The sequence below is a fragment of the Heteronotia binoei genome, chromosome 4 (assembly GCF_032191835.1).
Source record: "Heteronotia binoei isolate CCM8104 ecotype False Entrance Well chromosome 4, APGP_CSIRO_Hbin_v1, whole genome shotgun sequence".
Taxonomy (NCBI): domain Eukaryota; kingdom Metazoa; phylum Chordata; class Lepidosauria; order Squamata; family Gekkonidae; genus Heteronotia; species Heteronotia binoei.
The window spans coordinates 185,613,452-185,629,794 of NC_083226.1; the positions used below are offsets into that span (position 1 = coordinate 185,613,452).

The following is a 16,343-nucleotide window of genomic DNA, read 5'->3' on the forward strand; positions in this document are numbered from 1 at the left end:
TGTGCCCCCCAGATGCGCCCCAATGAAACTGCTACGCAGAGCTCTCGAACAGGTTTTCCACGAACCCCCATCACTTCTTGAGCAGAAGCTAAGACGGCTGCAATCATGTCTTTCCTGTCACCACGATGACATAATTAGATGCTTCAGTCAGACACAGAGAGAGAGGGAGGGGGAGTGCGCACGCCAGCAAAGCTTCTGCCAGGGCTGAGCCTCTATTTGGGGGCCAAAGCGCAAAGCCATCTGCCGTCTCTGTATCTCGACGCTTCCCTCAGGAGTCAGGCCCCAGTGTTCCTATCCCCCACCTGCTCCGGGGAACATGTGCCTTCTCCAAAATTTTGCCACCCACTTCTTTTTAAAAACCGTTTAGGCCATAAGGATGCAGCGCACCTTTTAACAGCCTGGAAGCGGCAGGAGAGAGACCGGAGACAGCGCAGGGTCTGCACACCCTCCTGAGCCCCTCCCTGCCCTTCTCGCACGCTTCATCAACAAGGTAATCCGAATCTCCCATCAACGCTCGGCTGCCGCCGTCTCTGACTCTGTCGTTTTTTTAGAAAAGATCTCAGGAGCAAGCTGTACGTGCAATGAGCGCGCAAATGCTCGCTCCGTCGGCCTCGTTTATTCGGATCAAAGAATCGGCCAGAATGTGCTCGCACCGGGCCAGCCGATCTGCCAGAGACTGTTTATTCCCAGTCTCCTGCACAGCGAGTCCCGGACCGATCTGGCTGATCCACGTGCCTGCTATTCCCAGCCCCCTCCCCTCCCCGGCACAACGGGCCCGCGGAACCTGCCACGCTCCCTGCCAACGGCCAGGCCTGGCTTACGAAACGAGGAGCTATGACTAAAATTGGGAATGGCTGCAACGCACAGAGAGCTACAGGCACACACACACTCACTCACTCACTCACTCCCAGGGCAACATGTACTGAAAAGGAAGTGGAGCACCGGCAGAAGGCAGAAGCCAAGACTCAGCTATGCCACGGGGGACGTGTTTCCCCCCACAGTCCATCACGGGGGCCTCTCTTCTTGGAGCAGCCTAGAAGGAACCGACCCTTCTCCACAGGCAGGCAGCCTGCCAATTTCCCCGAGAAGTAAACCTCCCAACGAGGGCAGATCCAGCTCTCCCCACCCCAGCCTCCAAGGGGGTTTCTCCCCACTTTCCCCCAAATGCTGTCGCTGCTGAGAGAACGGCCCCCTTAGAGAAGCCGGCGGATTCCACACGGGGAAGGTATCCCAGAAACCCCCTCTCTGCCATGGCTTCTATGGGCCTGAACCCACAGGGAGGGGCCACGAGGCACAGCCAGATAGGGCCCCGTCATCAAGACTCCACCTTCCCGGGGTGGGGGAGTCAAACAGAGTGTAGCCAGACCGCTCAGCCGACCCCCTTACCTTCCTCCCCGTACTGGTCGTAGACGGCCCGTTTCTTGGGATCGCTCAGGACGTCGTAGGCCTCGGCAATCTCCTTGAACTTGTCCTCGGCGTTGGGGTCCTTGTTCTTGTCCGGGTGGTACTTTAAGGCCATTTTCCGGTAGGCTTTCTTGATCTCGTCTTCGTTGGCCCCTGACTGGATCCCCAGGGCCTTGTAGTAATCCTTCCCCATCGTGGCAACGGTCCCTGCCACCGACTCTTTATTCCTGCAGGGAGAGAAATGGGGAGAGGGGGTGTCAAAAGAGGGCGGGGGAGCAAGAGTTCCACTCCCTGGCCTTGCTCGTCCCAAGGCCCTTTCAGACTCTTCAGGTCAGATTTGGGCACAGGGAAAACTTCTGCCGATCTGCGGCTTTCAGCCCTTCTCTGACTGTTCAGCCGGCGAAAGGCGCACTTAGCCTTCCCGTGTGAGACTCACAGGGGCAGAGAGCTCTGCCAGAGGGGCCTGTGTTGTTTCAGCGAGAGCAGGAATAGGAGCCGCACGTGACCCTGTAATCGGAGAGGGAGGCCGCTTCTCCTCCACAAATAGGTGTGCAGGGAAGGAACCTTGGGAGGAGGCAAGCGGCCCAGGCCGGCTGCCTCTGTCCCAAAACTGCCAGGAAGGGCTTCTCCACGTCCCTGCCGGCAGGGGCCGGGAGGAGGACAGGCGGGGGAGCCGCTGAACACAAGCCTCCCGAAGGCACACAGGGCTCCGTATCCAAGGAGCGCTTTTGTCTTCCTGTGTGCCGATTGCCTTAAAAGAACTTCTCCAAACAGCACCGCGTGGGGAGTTCACACGGGGACACGTTCCCACCATGTACCAGCGGAAAGACGGCCGAGGAGAGAGAGCTGTTAGACGGAGACATCTTGCAATGGTGGGAGGTTATTTTTAAAGCGTTTGCAGGCCGGGCATCTGCAGGGCCCCTGGGAGGGCAGCAGAGAAGCACAGAAAGGGAGCCGGGTGTCTCCTCTCCTTCCCAGAGGGCAGGCAGGAAGAGAACACGGTGCACCCCGCCCCCTCCACGCAAGGCTACAGGTTGGATTCCCCACTCCTCCATTTCAACCTGCTGGAATGGCCTTGAGTCAGCCATACCTCTAGCAGAGTTGTCCTTGAAAGGGCAGTTTCTGTCAGAGCTTTCTCAGCCCCACCAACCTCATAGGGTGTCTGTTGTGTGGGAGGAAGATAAAGGAGATTGTAAGCTGCTCTGAGACTCTGATTCAGAGAGAAGGGTGTGGTATACATCTACAGTCTTCTTCTTAGGTTCAAAGACTCCTATCTGGGAGAACCGGGTTTGATTCCCCACTCCTCCACTCACAGCTGCTGGAATGGCCTTGGGTCACCCAAACGTCTCCGATTCGTTGGCCTTTCCAAATAGGAGAGGCGCTTCAACCCTTGAATCATCTCGACTCTCCTCTCCCGCATTTTTTCCCCGCTGTGCAATATCCTTTTTGAGCTGCAGTGACCAGAACGGCACACAGCCTTCCAAAGAGGGCCAGGCCACACAGCTGCACTTGATGACTGGCTGGTTTCTTCTCAGCCCTTTCCTGAACCGTCCCCATCGGGGAGCTGGGGCTTTTGTCACTGCTGCCACTAAGTGGGTTGACACTGCCACGGAGCTGTCTGCTGCAACCCCTTTCCCTCTCTGTCTCAGCCAGCTAAGACCCCACCAGCAGAGGCTGGGATGGATCGTTTGTTCCCCTGAACAGCTGCTTCTGGGCCATCCTGAAGGCCTCCCCAGCCCTGAGAGCACCTCAACCAGCGGAACTCCCACTTCACAGAGGGGGCAACAGAGAGAGAGGCCGGCCTGAGGCTGCCTCGTGCATTCATCTACAAGAGCTTTTGAGACTTGAAGAACGCAAGAACATAATAAGAGTCCTTCTGGGTCAGACCCCAGGCCCATCAAGTCCAACCTTATGGTCACACAGTGACTGACCAGGAAGGAAGAAGGAAAAGAAGAGGGAAGGGAGGACAAGGAGGAGGAGAAAGAAGGAGGAGGAGGAGAAGGAGGAAGGAGGGGGAGAAGGAAGAAGAAGAATGAGAAGAAATTGGATTTATATTCCACCTTTCACTCAGAGTGGCTCACAATCTCCTTTACCTTCCTCTTGGGGCTGAGAGGGCTCTTCCAGAAGCTGACCTTTCAAGGACAACTCGCACCAGAGCTCTGGCTGACCCAAGGCCATTCCAGCAGCTGCGAGTGGAGGAGTGGGGAATCAAACGCAGTTAAGTCCTCGAACTTAGCCACTACACCAAACTGGTACAGTCCGCCAGCTGGTACCTTCGTGCCCTTCACTGAAACCCACGACTGCGAGTCCTCTCCTCTGCTCCCTGCCCTCCTCTAAGTTCTCCCCCCCCCAGAACCGTCGTCTTTTAAGGTGCGTCTGGACTCAGCTCCAGCTGTTCTGCTACAGACCGAAATGGCCGTCCTCTGAAACTGTCAGCGCTCAAGAAGACTCGTCATTAAAATCCTGGCTGCGTAATCTCAGAGGTCTGCTTGTGGAATCCCACGATTCACAAATGCTCTCAGTGTTGCCAGCAGATGCTGCCAAGAAACACAAGCCCCCCCTCGCCCACTGCTTCCTTTGCCCCCCCATGCCTGGAGACCCAGGCTATCCAGCTGGAGGTGCCCTGCCTTTCCACGAGGCCTTGCGTGGGACGCCCAGGAACACAGCCACCCCCCCCCAAGAAGTCGCAGGGGTGAAGCGCCCAACACTTCCCCCAAAGGCTATTTCTCTCATCCGACATCACAGGAGACATCTTTTCCTTCACAACTGGGAAAGCATCTGGTGGCAGGAAACTGGGATTTCAAAAAGCACAGCGAGGAAGGAAAATGCGTCCCAAATTCACAGTCCTGAGCGTCTTTTTAATTGGGGGGGGGGGGGTGGAGGGGAAGCGCTGAGGAGTCCATTGGCCCATTCCCACTTCATGTCTCCTGCAGACCCCAAAGTGGCAGAGAGACTGAAGAGCCTGAAGAGCCCGGTGGCCACAAGCCAGTGTGGTGTAGTGGTGAAGTGCACGGACTCTTATCGGGGAGAACTGGGCTTGATTCCCCACTCCCCCACTGGAATTGCATTGGGTCAGCCATAGTGGTTAAGTGTGCAGACTCTTATCTGGGAGAACCCGGTTTGATTCCCCACTCCTCCACTTGCAGCTGCTGCAATGGCCTTAGAATCATAGAATCATTGAGTTGGAAGGGATCTCTAGGGTCATCTAGTCCAACCCCTTGCACAATGCAGGAAACTCCCAAACACCTCCCCCTAAATTCACAGGATCCTCATTGCTGTCAGATGGCCATCTAGCCTCTGTTGAAAAACTTCCAAGGAAGGAGAGCCCACCACCTCCCAAGGAAGACTTGGGGCAGCCATAGCTCTTGTAGGAGTTGTCCTTGAAAGGGCAGCTTCTGGGAGAGCCCTCTCAGCCCCACGCACCTCACAGGGTGTCTGTTGTAGGGAAGGAAGGGAAAGGAGATTGTGACCACTCTGAGATTCGGAGTGGAGAGCAGGATATAAATCCACTATCATCATAAATCCAACATCAACCTCCCTGCTTGGGGCCAGAGAGCTCCACCATCTTGTGGACGGCTACAGGGGTCAGCAGAGTAGGGAAGGAACTGCCCGGCCTCTTCCCACCAGCTGGGCCCCAAGGCCCGGATCCTCTCCTCACCCCCAGCCTACCCCTCCTCCAAGGCAATCCGTGCCAAATTCCTCTCGGCTTCTGCGCCATCTCTACATCTTCCATCTGTTTCATAAAGGCCAGAGGCGTTTCAAATACCAACGCTGCCTCGGTGGCTTCGTCCTGAACGCTGGATTCCTTCCCGTCCCTCCACCCGCGACTTCACAAAGAGCAACACGTTGAGCCAAATATTTATCTCCTTCTTGGCAACCGGAGGCCGTGCCCCGCCCGCCCTCTACGAGGGTCGTCGCCGGGTGCAAGCTCCACCCCAACGAGATCACCCCTGGCATTCCTGCAGCCACGCCTCACTCACTCCCGTTTGCCTTCCCCCACACAGCAGCCCTGTGAAGACACCCTGTGAGGTGGGTGGAGCTGAGAGAGCTCTCCCAGAAGCTGCCCTTTCAAGGACAACTCCTACAAGAGCTATGGCTGCCCCAAGTCTTCCTCGGGAGGTGGTGGGCTCTCCTTCCTTGGAGGTTTCTCAACAGAGGCTAGATGGCCATCTGACAGCAATGAAGATCCTGTGAATTTAGTGAGAGGTGTTTGTGGGTTTCCTGCATTGTGCAGGGGGTTGGACTAGATGGCCCTGGAGGTCCCTTCCAACTCTTTGATTCTATGATTCTAAGGCCATTGCAGCAGCTGCAAGTGGAGGAGTGGGGAATCAAACCGGGTTCTCCCAGATAAGAGTCTGCACACTTAACCACTATGGCTGACCCAATGCAATTCCAGTGGGGGAGTGGAGGAGTGGGGAATCAAACCCAGTTCTCCCAGATAAGAGTTCGTGCACTTCACCACTACAGAACACTGGCTTGCGTGGCTTTTATAGCTGGGTGCGTCTCCAAGGTGGCATGCAGCTATGGCCGAGAGAAGAAGTGGAGCTCTCGCTCCCCACAGCTGGTGCCCCCTGCGAGCCAGTCCTGCTCAAAGCTGCCAAGGGTGAAGGCATTCAAAGGCAGCGGACCTCTGCCCCCCCCTGTGTGTGGGCGGCCCGCTCTGGCTGTCTGCTTCCCTCGCAGGGAGGGGGATTCTGCAGCTGGAGTGTTGCCTCTCTTCGCCTGCAGCTTTTATGGTCTAGCAACAGTTTGTGCATCTTAAGCAACAAGCTTCACTGGAGAAGCCAGAAGTGGAAGGGATAAAAATAAACCAGCCCTTCCCACAACCGCCTCTCTTGCTCCTAGCTGCCTTCTCTCAGCAAAACCTCTGAATTAAACGGGCACGGTTCTTCCACCCGGAACCATCCCCAGGTCAGGGCAGAAGAACCCCTTCAGAAGGCAGGATCCAGCGAGTGAGTCAGATCTGGGAAGTTATGCCGGGTAGCCCAGGTGGTGAATACTTGGGTGTGAAACCAGCAAGGAAGTCCAGGGTTGCCACGCAAAGGCAAGCAACGGCAAAACCACTGGTGCTCACCTCTTGCCTGGAAAACCCTACAAGACGGCCATAAGTTGGTAGCGCTATGTGATGCAGTGGCTAAAAAGGCAAATGCAATTTTGGGCTGTATCAACAGAAGTCTGGTGTCCAGATCACGTGATGTGATGGTATCACTTTGCTCTGCTCTGGTAAGACCTCACCTGGAGTCTTGTGTTCAGCTTTGGGCATCACATTTTAAGAAGGATCTAGACAAGCTGGAAGGGGTCCAGAGGAGGGTGACGAAGATGGTGAGGGGTCTGGAGACCAAGTCCTCAGAGGAAAGGCTGAAGGAGCTGGGGATGTTTAGCCTGGAGAGGAGGCGGCTGAGAGGTGATAGGATCACCATCTTCAAGTACTTGAAGGGCTGTTCTATAGAGGATGGTGTGGAATTGTTTTCTGTGGCCCTGGAAGGTAGGACTAGAACCAATGGGTTGAAATTAAATCAGAAGAGTTTCTGGCTCAACATTAGGAAGAACTTCCTGACTGTTAGAGCAATTCCTCAGTAGAACAGGCTTCCTCCTTGGGAGGTGGTGGGCTCTCCTTCCTTGGAGGTTTTTAAACAGAGGCTAGATGGCCATCTGACAGCGATGAAGATCCTGTGAATTTAGGGGGGAAGTGTTTGTGAGTTTCCTGCATTGTGCAGGGGGTTGGACTAGATGACCCGAGAGGTCCCTTCGAACTCTATGATTCTATATGCACAGCTCCTCCCCTGGGACCTTTCCAACATCGGACAGTGCTTCTGCAGAGAGCCAGTTTGGTGTAGTGGTTAAGAGTGCAGACTCTTATCTGGGAGAACCGGGTTTGATTCCCCACTCCTCCCCTTGCAGCTGCTGGAATGGACTTGGGTCAGCCATAGCTCTCGCAGAGTAGTCCTTGAATGGGCAGCTGCTGGGAGAGCCCTCTCAGCCCCACCCACCTCACAGGGTGTCTGTTGTGGGGGGAGGAAGATACAGGAGATTGTGTGCCGCTCTGAGTCTCTGATTCATAGAGAAGGGCAGGGTATAACTCTGCAGTCTTCTTCTTCTGCGTAGCTCAGCAGAACGAAGGAAGCAGAGCACTCAGACTCCAGTTACACCACTCAGCTCCAGGTGTACAGAACAGGGGAGGGACTGTGCCTCCCGGGGCTTAGCAAAGACACCTAAGGCTGAACCTTGGCAGACGCGGGCTGAAGGGCTGGGCAGAGTCACCTCACCCTGATCCAGCCAGCCAGCTCTTTGCTCGCTCATTCACACACAGCTCCTCGGTTCCGTCATCTCCCCGCCTCAAAGATGCGCCCACATGCCAGCGTGGCCAGCCCCAGACACACGCGGATGCTTCTGGAGCAAGCGCGGCCTCCCCAGGTGGACAACACACCACCTGCGTCTGCCAGGCAAGCCACGGATCAGCCCCCTCCCCAGGCTGATACACCACATCCAGAAGCGCAGCCCCTGAAACTCCGTCGCTCGGAGCCACCTCCTTTGCGTGGCGGCTCCGAACGGGGGAGGCGGCGGCAGCAGCAGGCGGGGGAGTGCAGGGCTGACACAGAAGCGGCAGCAATTCCCCCGTCTTCCTCGTAATCAGTGAGATCAGGAGCTGGAAATAAGCGTCCCCACAGGTGGGGGCAGCAGGAAACGGCAGCTCCGCAGCCTTCCTCTCCCCGCTCAGCAGCACAGTGGGAGGTCTATTGTTAGAATCAGAGAATCCTAGAGTTAGAAGGGACCTCCAGGGCCATCTAGTCCAACCCCCTGCACAATGAAGGAAACTCACAAACACCTCCCCCTAAAATCACAGGATCCTCATTGCTGTCAGATGCCATCTAGCCTCTGTTGAAAAACCTCCAAGGAAGGAGAGCCCACCACCTCCCGAGGAGGAAGCCTGTTAGAATCACAGAAGAGTTGGAAGGGACCTCCAGGGTCATCTAGTCCAACCCCCTGCACAAGGCAGGAAACTCAGAAACACCTCCCCCTAAATTCACAGGATCCTCATTGCTGTCAGGTGGCCATCTAGCCTCTGTTGAAAAACCTCCAAGGAAGGAGAGCCCACCACCTCCCGAGGAGGAAGCCTGTTCCCCTGAAGCACCAGGCCACCAGGAATTGGCAGGGGGCAGGCTTATGAATGCCAGACGGCTGCCTGCCAACGGCGGAGAGCGCCCAGAGCCAACCCCTGGCCTTGGGGAAGGGACAGGGAAAACTACTAGGGAGAGAACGCGGCACAGCAGGTTTTACCCGGGGCCGATTCTGCAGAAGGCTGGCCCCACCCTCCAGAAGGCAGGAGCCAGCAAAAGGGCACCTGGCGTCAGAGGCTGAGCAGAGAGGAGGCACAGTCCCAGAATTCTGCTGCCCTCCAAAAGTTCCAGACCTTGTCTGAGGCCTCAGAGCGTCTTCTAAACATCCCCCCCCTCTGCCCTCTGCCTGAAGGACTGGCATTCCCCTTCCCAGGATCACATCCTTCCAACAACCCACTTGCCAACCATGTGGGGCAGGAAGCCAATGAAGCCTTCCACCCCAGTGGACCACCTCAGCCCCTTTTTCTCTAGGCACCTGAGGTGTTGACTGTTCAGCAGCAGCAACCCCCTCCCCTCTGCCCCACAAAGGACACCACCAAGCTCCCCAAATGCACCAGGCGCTGTCCAGAAGGAACACAGAAGGGTCAGTAGAAAAGAGCTAGAGTACAGAAGCACCTGAAAGACTTGTGAGTGAGAGAGAAGCTTCTGGGAGTCCCTAAGAACAGAAGAACATCAGAGAAGCCATGTTGGATCAGGCCAATGGTCCATCCAGTCCAACACTCTGTGTCACACAATGGCCAAAAAATCCAGGAGCCCTCAGGAGGGACAGGACACTAGAAGCCCTCCCACTGTGCCCCCCCCCAGACCAAAAATAAAGAGCATCCCTGCCCCAGACAGAGAGTTCCATGTATACCTTGTAGCTAATAGCCACCTAATGGACCTCTGCTCTTAAGAACCTAAGAGAAGCCCTGCTGGATCAGGCCAGTGGCCCATCCAGTCCGACACTCTGCATCACACAGTGGCCAAAACACCCCAGGTGCTATCAGGAGGTCCACCAGTGGGGCCTGGACACTAGAAGCCCTCCCACTGTTGCCTCCCAAGCACCAAGAATACAGAGCATCCCTGCCCCAGACAGAGAGTTCCATGTATACCTTGTAGCTAATAGCCACCTAATGGACCACTGTTCTTAAGAACCTAAGAGAAGCCCTGTTGGGTCAGGCCAATGGCCCATCCAGTCCAACACTCTGTGTCACACAGTGGCCAATATATATACATATATATACACACACAAGCGCATCTTTCAGAGTTCTTTCAGAGTTCTTGGATGTATGCCATCCAGACCTGGTGACTTATTAGTTTTTAATTCAGTCAATCAGTTGTAGGACCTACTCTCTTGTCACCTCAGTCTGACTCAGATCTTTCAACACCCCTTTCAAAATTAGCGGTTCTGGAGTGGGCAAGCACTTCTCATCTTCCACAGTGAAGACGGAGGCCAAAAATGCATTCAGCTTCTCAGCCGTTTCCCTATTCTCCTTCAGTAATCCTTTTACCCCTTGGTCATCTCTGTGGTCACGACCTGAGTTCGATCCCCGGCAGTCGCTGGGTTTTCAGGTAGCTGGCTCGAGGTTGACTCAGCCTTCCATCCTTCCGAGGTCGTTCAAATGAGCACCCAGCTTGCTGGGGGGGGAGGGGGGAGCGTAGATGACTGGGGAAGGCAATGGCAAACCACCCCGTAAAAAAAGTCTGCCGTGAAAACGTTGTGAAAGCAACGTCACCCCAGAGTCGGAAACGACTGGTGCTTGCACAGGGGACCTTCCCTTTCCTTTCATCCTTGCGGTTACTTCTCCCAATATGAGGGCCAGTGATTTTCTGTGCCCTTGGGGGGCACGGCTAGGGATCCTGCATCTCTTGCACTACAAGCTGGGGCCAGTCCCCACTAATTCGTCACATTTTCACCCACCTTCCTCCACTAATGGGGGGGGGGGCACTGGGACCCTCGTGTGTGCCCAGCCTCCATCCACACGAACAAACATTTAGAGCTGCTGTTTTAACACCTGTGGAAATTGGGGGGGGGGGGAGAGAAGAGCCACCCACAGCCCAAGGAGTGAGTAAGCACAGCCCGTCTTATCACGTCTCTCTCAGCTGCTGGTAGAGAAGAGAACAGACTGCAGAAGCAACAGTCCGGAGAGCGCCCGAGGAAGGGAGTGAGCGGAGAGATTCCCCCAGTGTGGGGGCTGCCTCGCGTCAAGCGGCAGGGCGAGCTGCCAAGGCGTGTAGGTCACCCCACAGCTCGCCCTCCCCACAGAGATTTTGGTAAAACACGACACTGTCCCCAAATAACTCCCCTCCCACCCAGCTGGAGACAGCTACACGTTCCCACCGGAGGGACGCTGCTAAAAAAATCCCTCCCCAGCTGTTATGGAATCACAAAACAGGAGACACCCCAAAACCCCTCACGGCCAAATCTCCCTCTTCTTCCCACCCCCCCCCCCCACCCAAAAACAATTCCTTTCCAAGGGAGCGTCTGCCGCTTCCACAGCTAAGCCCAGACAAAGCAGATTTAGGGGAGCCTCTGGTGGAAATCCACAAGAGGGGAGAAACCTCGAATCAGAATCGGCCACGAGCACCTTCCCAAAGAGACAACGCTCAGCGCCAGACAACAGACCACCCGCCCCCCCCAGCAAGTCAGGGCACCCTCCGCTGCACAATAGCGGTCCTTTCAGGCTGCCCGCCTGCCAACGGCTGGATCAGCAGGTCTGCCAGATGTCAGGCCTGCTCTTCCCATAGCCAAGTCTGCGATGGAGGCGCCAGACGGCCACTGGCACTCTGGAACAATGCTCCAGCACCATGACAGCTATCAAAGATGGATGCCAAGAGCCCATCGCCCAACGCAGGGAGACAGAGAGCGAGGGGGAGGAGGAGGAGGAAGGCTGCTTACCGAAACTTTACAAACACATTCATGCCCCACGCGCTCATCCTCAACGGCTCCAGCTTGATTCGGAACATGGCTCCAGCCGCAAGCCCGCCTCCCTGCCGGGAAAGACAGCCACCTCCGGAGCAGAGCCGCCGGCCTCCGCTGCATCCCCTTCCCCAAAACAACTCCCCACCGAGGACGTGAGTTCGAAAGCCAGCAATGGGGAAGGAGAGGCGCAGAGGTACTCCGGGCGGGCGGCGGCAGCTCTAAAGCATCCTTCCTTCCCTTTGTGTGCCTCGGTGCGCGCGGCCCCCTCCTCCCTGCCACCGCAAATGCTCAATGAAATCACTTGACAGGCCGGCTCCCGCTCCTCATTGGCTTCTTGCTTCCGACACCGGCTGGGAAAGAGCTCCTGCCTGGAGCCCCGGCTCACCCAGCCCAGCCCGGCCCCCAGGAAGCCTTCATTCCCTGCCCTTCCAGCCCGGTCCTGCCAAGACTCATAGGAACACGTGAAGCTGCCTTCTACTGAATCAAACCCCCCCACCCCCGTCTCCTCAGACTGGCAGCGGCTCTCCAGGGTCTCAAGCAGAGGTTTTTCAAGCCTACTTGCCTGGACCCTTTTTAGTTGGAGATGCCGGGGATGGAACCTGGGACCGCCTGCTTATCAAGCAGATGCTCTACCACTGAGCCACCATCCCTCCCTAAAACGTATGAAGCTGCCTTCCACTGAATCAGACCCCCCTCGGTCCATCAAAGTCAGTCTTGTCTGCTCAGAGTGGCAGCGGCTCTCCAGGGTCTCCAGCTGAGGTTTTCCACACCTACTAGCCTGGACCCTTTTTAGGTGGAGGTGCCGGGGATTGAACCTGGGACCTTCTGCTTACCAAGCAGATGCCCTGCCACTGAGCCACCATCCCTCCCTAACACTTATGAAGCTGCCTTCCACTGAATCAGACCCCCCTCGGTCCATCAAAGTCAGTCTTATCTGCTCAGACTGGCAGCGGCTCTCCAGGGTCTCCAGCTGAGGTTTTCCATGCCTATTTGCCTGGACCCTTTTGAGTTGGAGGTGCCGGGGGTTGAACCTGGGACCTTCTGCTTCCCAAGCAGATGCTCTACCACTGAGCCACAGCCCCATTCATGGCTCTCCAGCGGAGGTTTTTCCCGCCTATTTGCCTGGGCCCTTTTTAGGTGGAGATGCCGGGGATGGAACCTGGGACCTTCGATGAGCCCCGGGCCGGCAGGACAGCCCCAGCCCCTCCCTTCCTCCCAAGACGAGGGGCCAGGGAAGAACAGCATAAGCAGGTGAGGAGCGCAAGAGCCAGGGGGGAGGGAAGCGAAGGGATGGAGAAAGAGCCCCCGGGCAGCAGCCCCGCGCAAAGTCCCCGAACTACCTTCCCAAAGTTGAGGACTGCAGGACAACCAGCCCGGGGAGGGGGGGGAGAGGGGGGCAGCCTCCAGAGGAGCCCCCGCCAGAAGCCCGTCGGGTACCTCTCCACGCGGCTCCAGAAGAGCAGGATGGCAGGCATCGCAGCAGCAGCAGCAGTCCAAGTTTGGGCACAGGGTGAGCGGAGGGGCTGGGACTACAGCAGGCAGAGGAGGAGGAGGAAGAGACGCCGCCGGAGCCCTTCTGTGCTGCCCGCCCGAGTCAGCGGCCACAAATGCTGGCCCCCACCGCAGTGAATCATCGCCAGCCCCGCCCCCCCCAGCGCCTCCCTCCCCGCAGGGGACGCCCCCCAGCCACAGCAAGCCCGCCCCACCACAGCAGCTGGGGGGCCAGATGCCAACGCAAGAACCAGCTGGGGACTTTGGGGGTGAAGCCAGGAGCAGGGGGGTGACCAGCATCATTGAACAAGGGTTGCCAAGTTCCAATTCAAGAACCAGCTGGGGACTTTGGGGGCGGAGCCAGGAGACTTTGGGGGTGGAGCCAGGAGTAGGGTTGCCCAGTCCAATTCAAGAACCAGCTGGGGACTTTGGGGGTGGAGCCAGGAGACTTTGGGAGTGGAGCCAGGAGACTTTGGGGGTGGAGCCAGGAGTAGAGTTGCCAAGTCCAATTCAAGAACCAGCTGGGGACTTTGGGGGCGGAGCCAGGAGACTTTGGGGGTGGAGCCAGGAGTAGGGTTGCCAAGTCCAATTCAAGAACTAGCTGGGGACTTTGGGGGCGGAGCCTGGAGACTTTGGGGGTGGAGCCAGGAGTAGGGTTGCCAAGTTCCAATTCAAGAACCAGCTGGGGACTTTGGGGGCGGAGCCAGGAGACTTTGGGGGTGGAGCCAGGAGTAGGGTTGCCAAGTTCCAATTCAAGAACCAGCTGGGGACTTTGGGGGCGGAGCCAGGAGACTTTGGGGGTGGAGCCAGGAGTAGGGTTGCCAAGTTCCAATTCAAGAACCAGCTGGGGACTTTGGGGGCGGAGCCAGGAGACTTTGGGGGTGGAGCCAGGAGTAGGGTTGCCAAGTCCAATTCAAGAACTAGCTGGGGACTTTGGGGGCGGAGCCTGGAGACTTTGGGGGTGGGGCCAGGAGTAGGATTGCCAAGTTCCAATTCAAGAACCAGCTGGGGGCTTTGGGGGCGGAGCCAGGAGCCAGGGGGTGCCAAGATTAGGGAGTTGTGGCCACCCCATTTCCAGGGGCCACTGCACACCACGTAAACGCCTTCCCTCCCGTTGGAAACCCTGAAGGCCAGGGGCACCTTCTGCGGGGGCTCACAGGGCTGGGCCCTCTGACCCAATCCTTTGGAAACTCGGAGGGTGTTTAGAGGAGAGGCGCCGGATGCCGTGCCGCGAATCCGCTGCCTCTGCCTTAAAAAACAGCCGAGCCCCCCCGCAAGATCAATCCCAGGGCTGGTCTCCACGGGGAGGACTGGAGCGCCCGGCAGACAGAAGGGGGGGTCCCCTGCCCCCACCTGGGGATTGGCAACGCTACCAGCGGCCCCACTGGCGAGCCCGTTCACACGAGACGCCTGACACGCATCCCCCGCCCGCCAAGAGGGAGGGGCTCCGCTTGGCCCCGCCCCGAGGGGCCGTTGGAGGAGGGGCTTCTCCTCCTCCCCCCCTCCCGACAGAGGCCTCACGAGCCCCGCGGACACTCACCGCCGACTCGCTCGGTCCCTCCGGCGGCCTCTCGCTCGCTCCTTCCTGCCTCCCCTCCCGCCCGCCTACCGGAGCCAGCCGCCCCGCCCCCGCCCGGCAACCGCCCTCGCGCCCCTATTGGCCCCCGGCGCTGTCCATCCTCCTCAGGCGCCGTTCTCTTTGGACGAACGGAGTGGGCGGGCTCGCGCGCGCCCGGCCCCGACCCCGCCCGGGCCAACCGCCTACTCCTCTGTGCTCATTGGCCGAGACCGCAGCCAGTCGCTTCCATTCTCCCCTCTCACTGGTCTCTAGGCGACGGAGGACAGGCAAGCCGGCCCCGCCCCTGGATCCCGGAGAACGCGAGGCCCGCCCACGCCCTTCTGCCCGGCCCCCGCTCTACGCCCATTGGCTGTTGCCGGGCGCGCCTGCCTCAGGAAAACCCTCTGGAGGCTTCTGGAAGCCCCGTGACGTCACAATGGAGGACCCGCCGCGAGGGCCGGCGGCAGTTTGCTCCGCCCAGTGGCGGGGCGGGGCCACAGCCACGTGGGCGTCGGAAGGGAGGCGGGAGCCTGCCGGGGGGAGCAGCGCCCACGTGTCGGAGGGAGCTCGGGCGGGTCTCCTCGCGAGGAGGGGCGGCCCCTCCAGCCTTGCGGGGCTGCTTTGGGCTTCTCTGCGCCTGCATCCCAGAAGGAGCGAGCGGGAGGGCGATGGATGCAGGCCCCGGCCAGGGACTCATGCAGGGGCACGCGGCCAGCCCCCTCCTGCTGCGGAAGGAGGGGGGTGGGGACGAGTCCCGGCCCTTAAGCAGGCAGTGGGCGCCCGGCTCGGCTGACAGGCGGGATTAAAAGCAGGAAACCTCCAGAGGCTGCCTGGGAGCCAGTTGGAGGGACCCCCTGGAATGGCCCGACAGACTGCCCTTTCCCACTGGCTAACCACCCTCCTAAAGATACTTCCTGCCCCTCTGAGGCCTGGCTGCATTTGCCCCATCCACAGAGCAAAGTAGGACCATCAAAAGGGGCTGCTGGGCTCCTACTTCCTTCTATGGCAGGGGTGTCAAACATGCAGCCCCCAGAGCCGAATCAGGCCCCTGAGCAATTGGCTCTTGTCGGCTTCCTTTTCCCTCTCGCTTGCTTCCTTCCTTCCGCGTAACAGCCTGCTTTGCGAGGCTTGCCCTGTTCCACCTCTGGAACTCTTTCCCCGCAGAGCAAAGTAGGAGGTTAGTGGCAACTTTAAAACTAGCAAAAGGGGCTACCGGACTCCTAAGAACATGAGAGAAGCTGTGTTGGATCAGGCCAATGGCCCATCCAGTCCAACGCTCTGGCACACAGCGGCCAAAATATATATATAATTTGAGCAGACATCGGAGGATGGTGGAAGACAGGAGGGCCTGGCATGACTTTGTGAGAGCCCTCTCCAGCCCCACCCACCTCACAGGGTGTCTGTTGTGGGGGAGGAAGGTAAAGGAGATTGTGAGCCGCTCTGAGACTCCTCGGAGTGGAGGGCAGGATATAAATCCAATATCTTCTTCTTCCATGGGGTCACAAAGAGTCGGACTCGACTGTGCTACTGAACAGCAACATATGTATATGTATATATATATATATATACTGTGGCTAATAGCGGTATAACCGGATGGGCAGGCTGGGCCCACCAACTTCGTCAGCCTAAGAGAAGGAAAACTCTTAACATCAAACCCGGGCAGATAGAGCTCGTTAATGTAACACCTACCACCTGGAGGACTCGCTGCCGGCGTCCCGGCTTACTGGGCCATGGCAGATGACCCCCAGGTGAAAGGGTGGAGCCAGTACCGCGCACACTGCGCTTCACCTAAAAAATTCCTCTGCGCAGGCCTGAAGGGCATATCCACACACACAACCCACAACGCATCAAGTCCTGCAGCGATGGGCAA

The 16,343-nt window shown here is 58.0% G+C and overlaps 1 protein-coding gene across 3 annotated transcripts in view; it reads right to left on the reverse strand.

Annotated features, from left to right (window-relative positions):
* DNAJB5 (DnaJ heat shock protein family (Hsp40) member B5) overlaps positions 1 to 14,511 on the reverse strand; it is a 28,486-nt gene extending 13,975 nt beyond the window's left edge. The window contains exons 1-2 of one of the 3 annotated variants that reach the window (XM_060236269.1): positions 14,456 to 14,511; positions 1,387 to 1,631 (exon numbers count right to left, since the gene is read on the reverse strand). In XM_060236269.1, the coding sequence (XP_060092252.1) occupies positions 1,387 to 1,597 (211 nt within the window). In that variant the 5' untranslated portion in view covers positions 1,598 to 1,631; positions 14,456 to 14,511. Of the gene's footprint in view, positions 1 to 1,386; positions 1,632 to 11,400; positions 11,486 to 12,861; positions 12,909 to 14,455 lie in introns of those variants that run through there. The other 2 variants (XM_060236268.1, XM_060236267.1) reach the window with 2 other exon arrangements.
* Between the last annotated feature and the right edge of the window lie 1,832 nt (positions 14,512 to 16,343).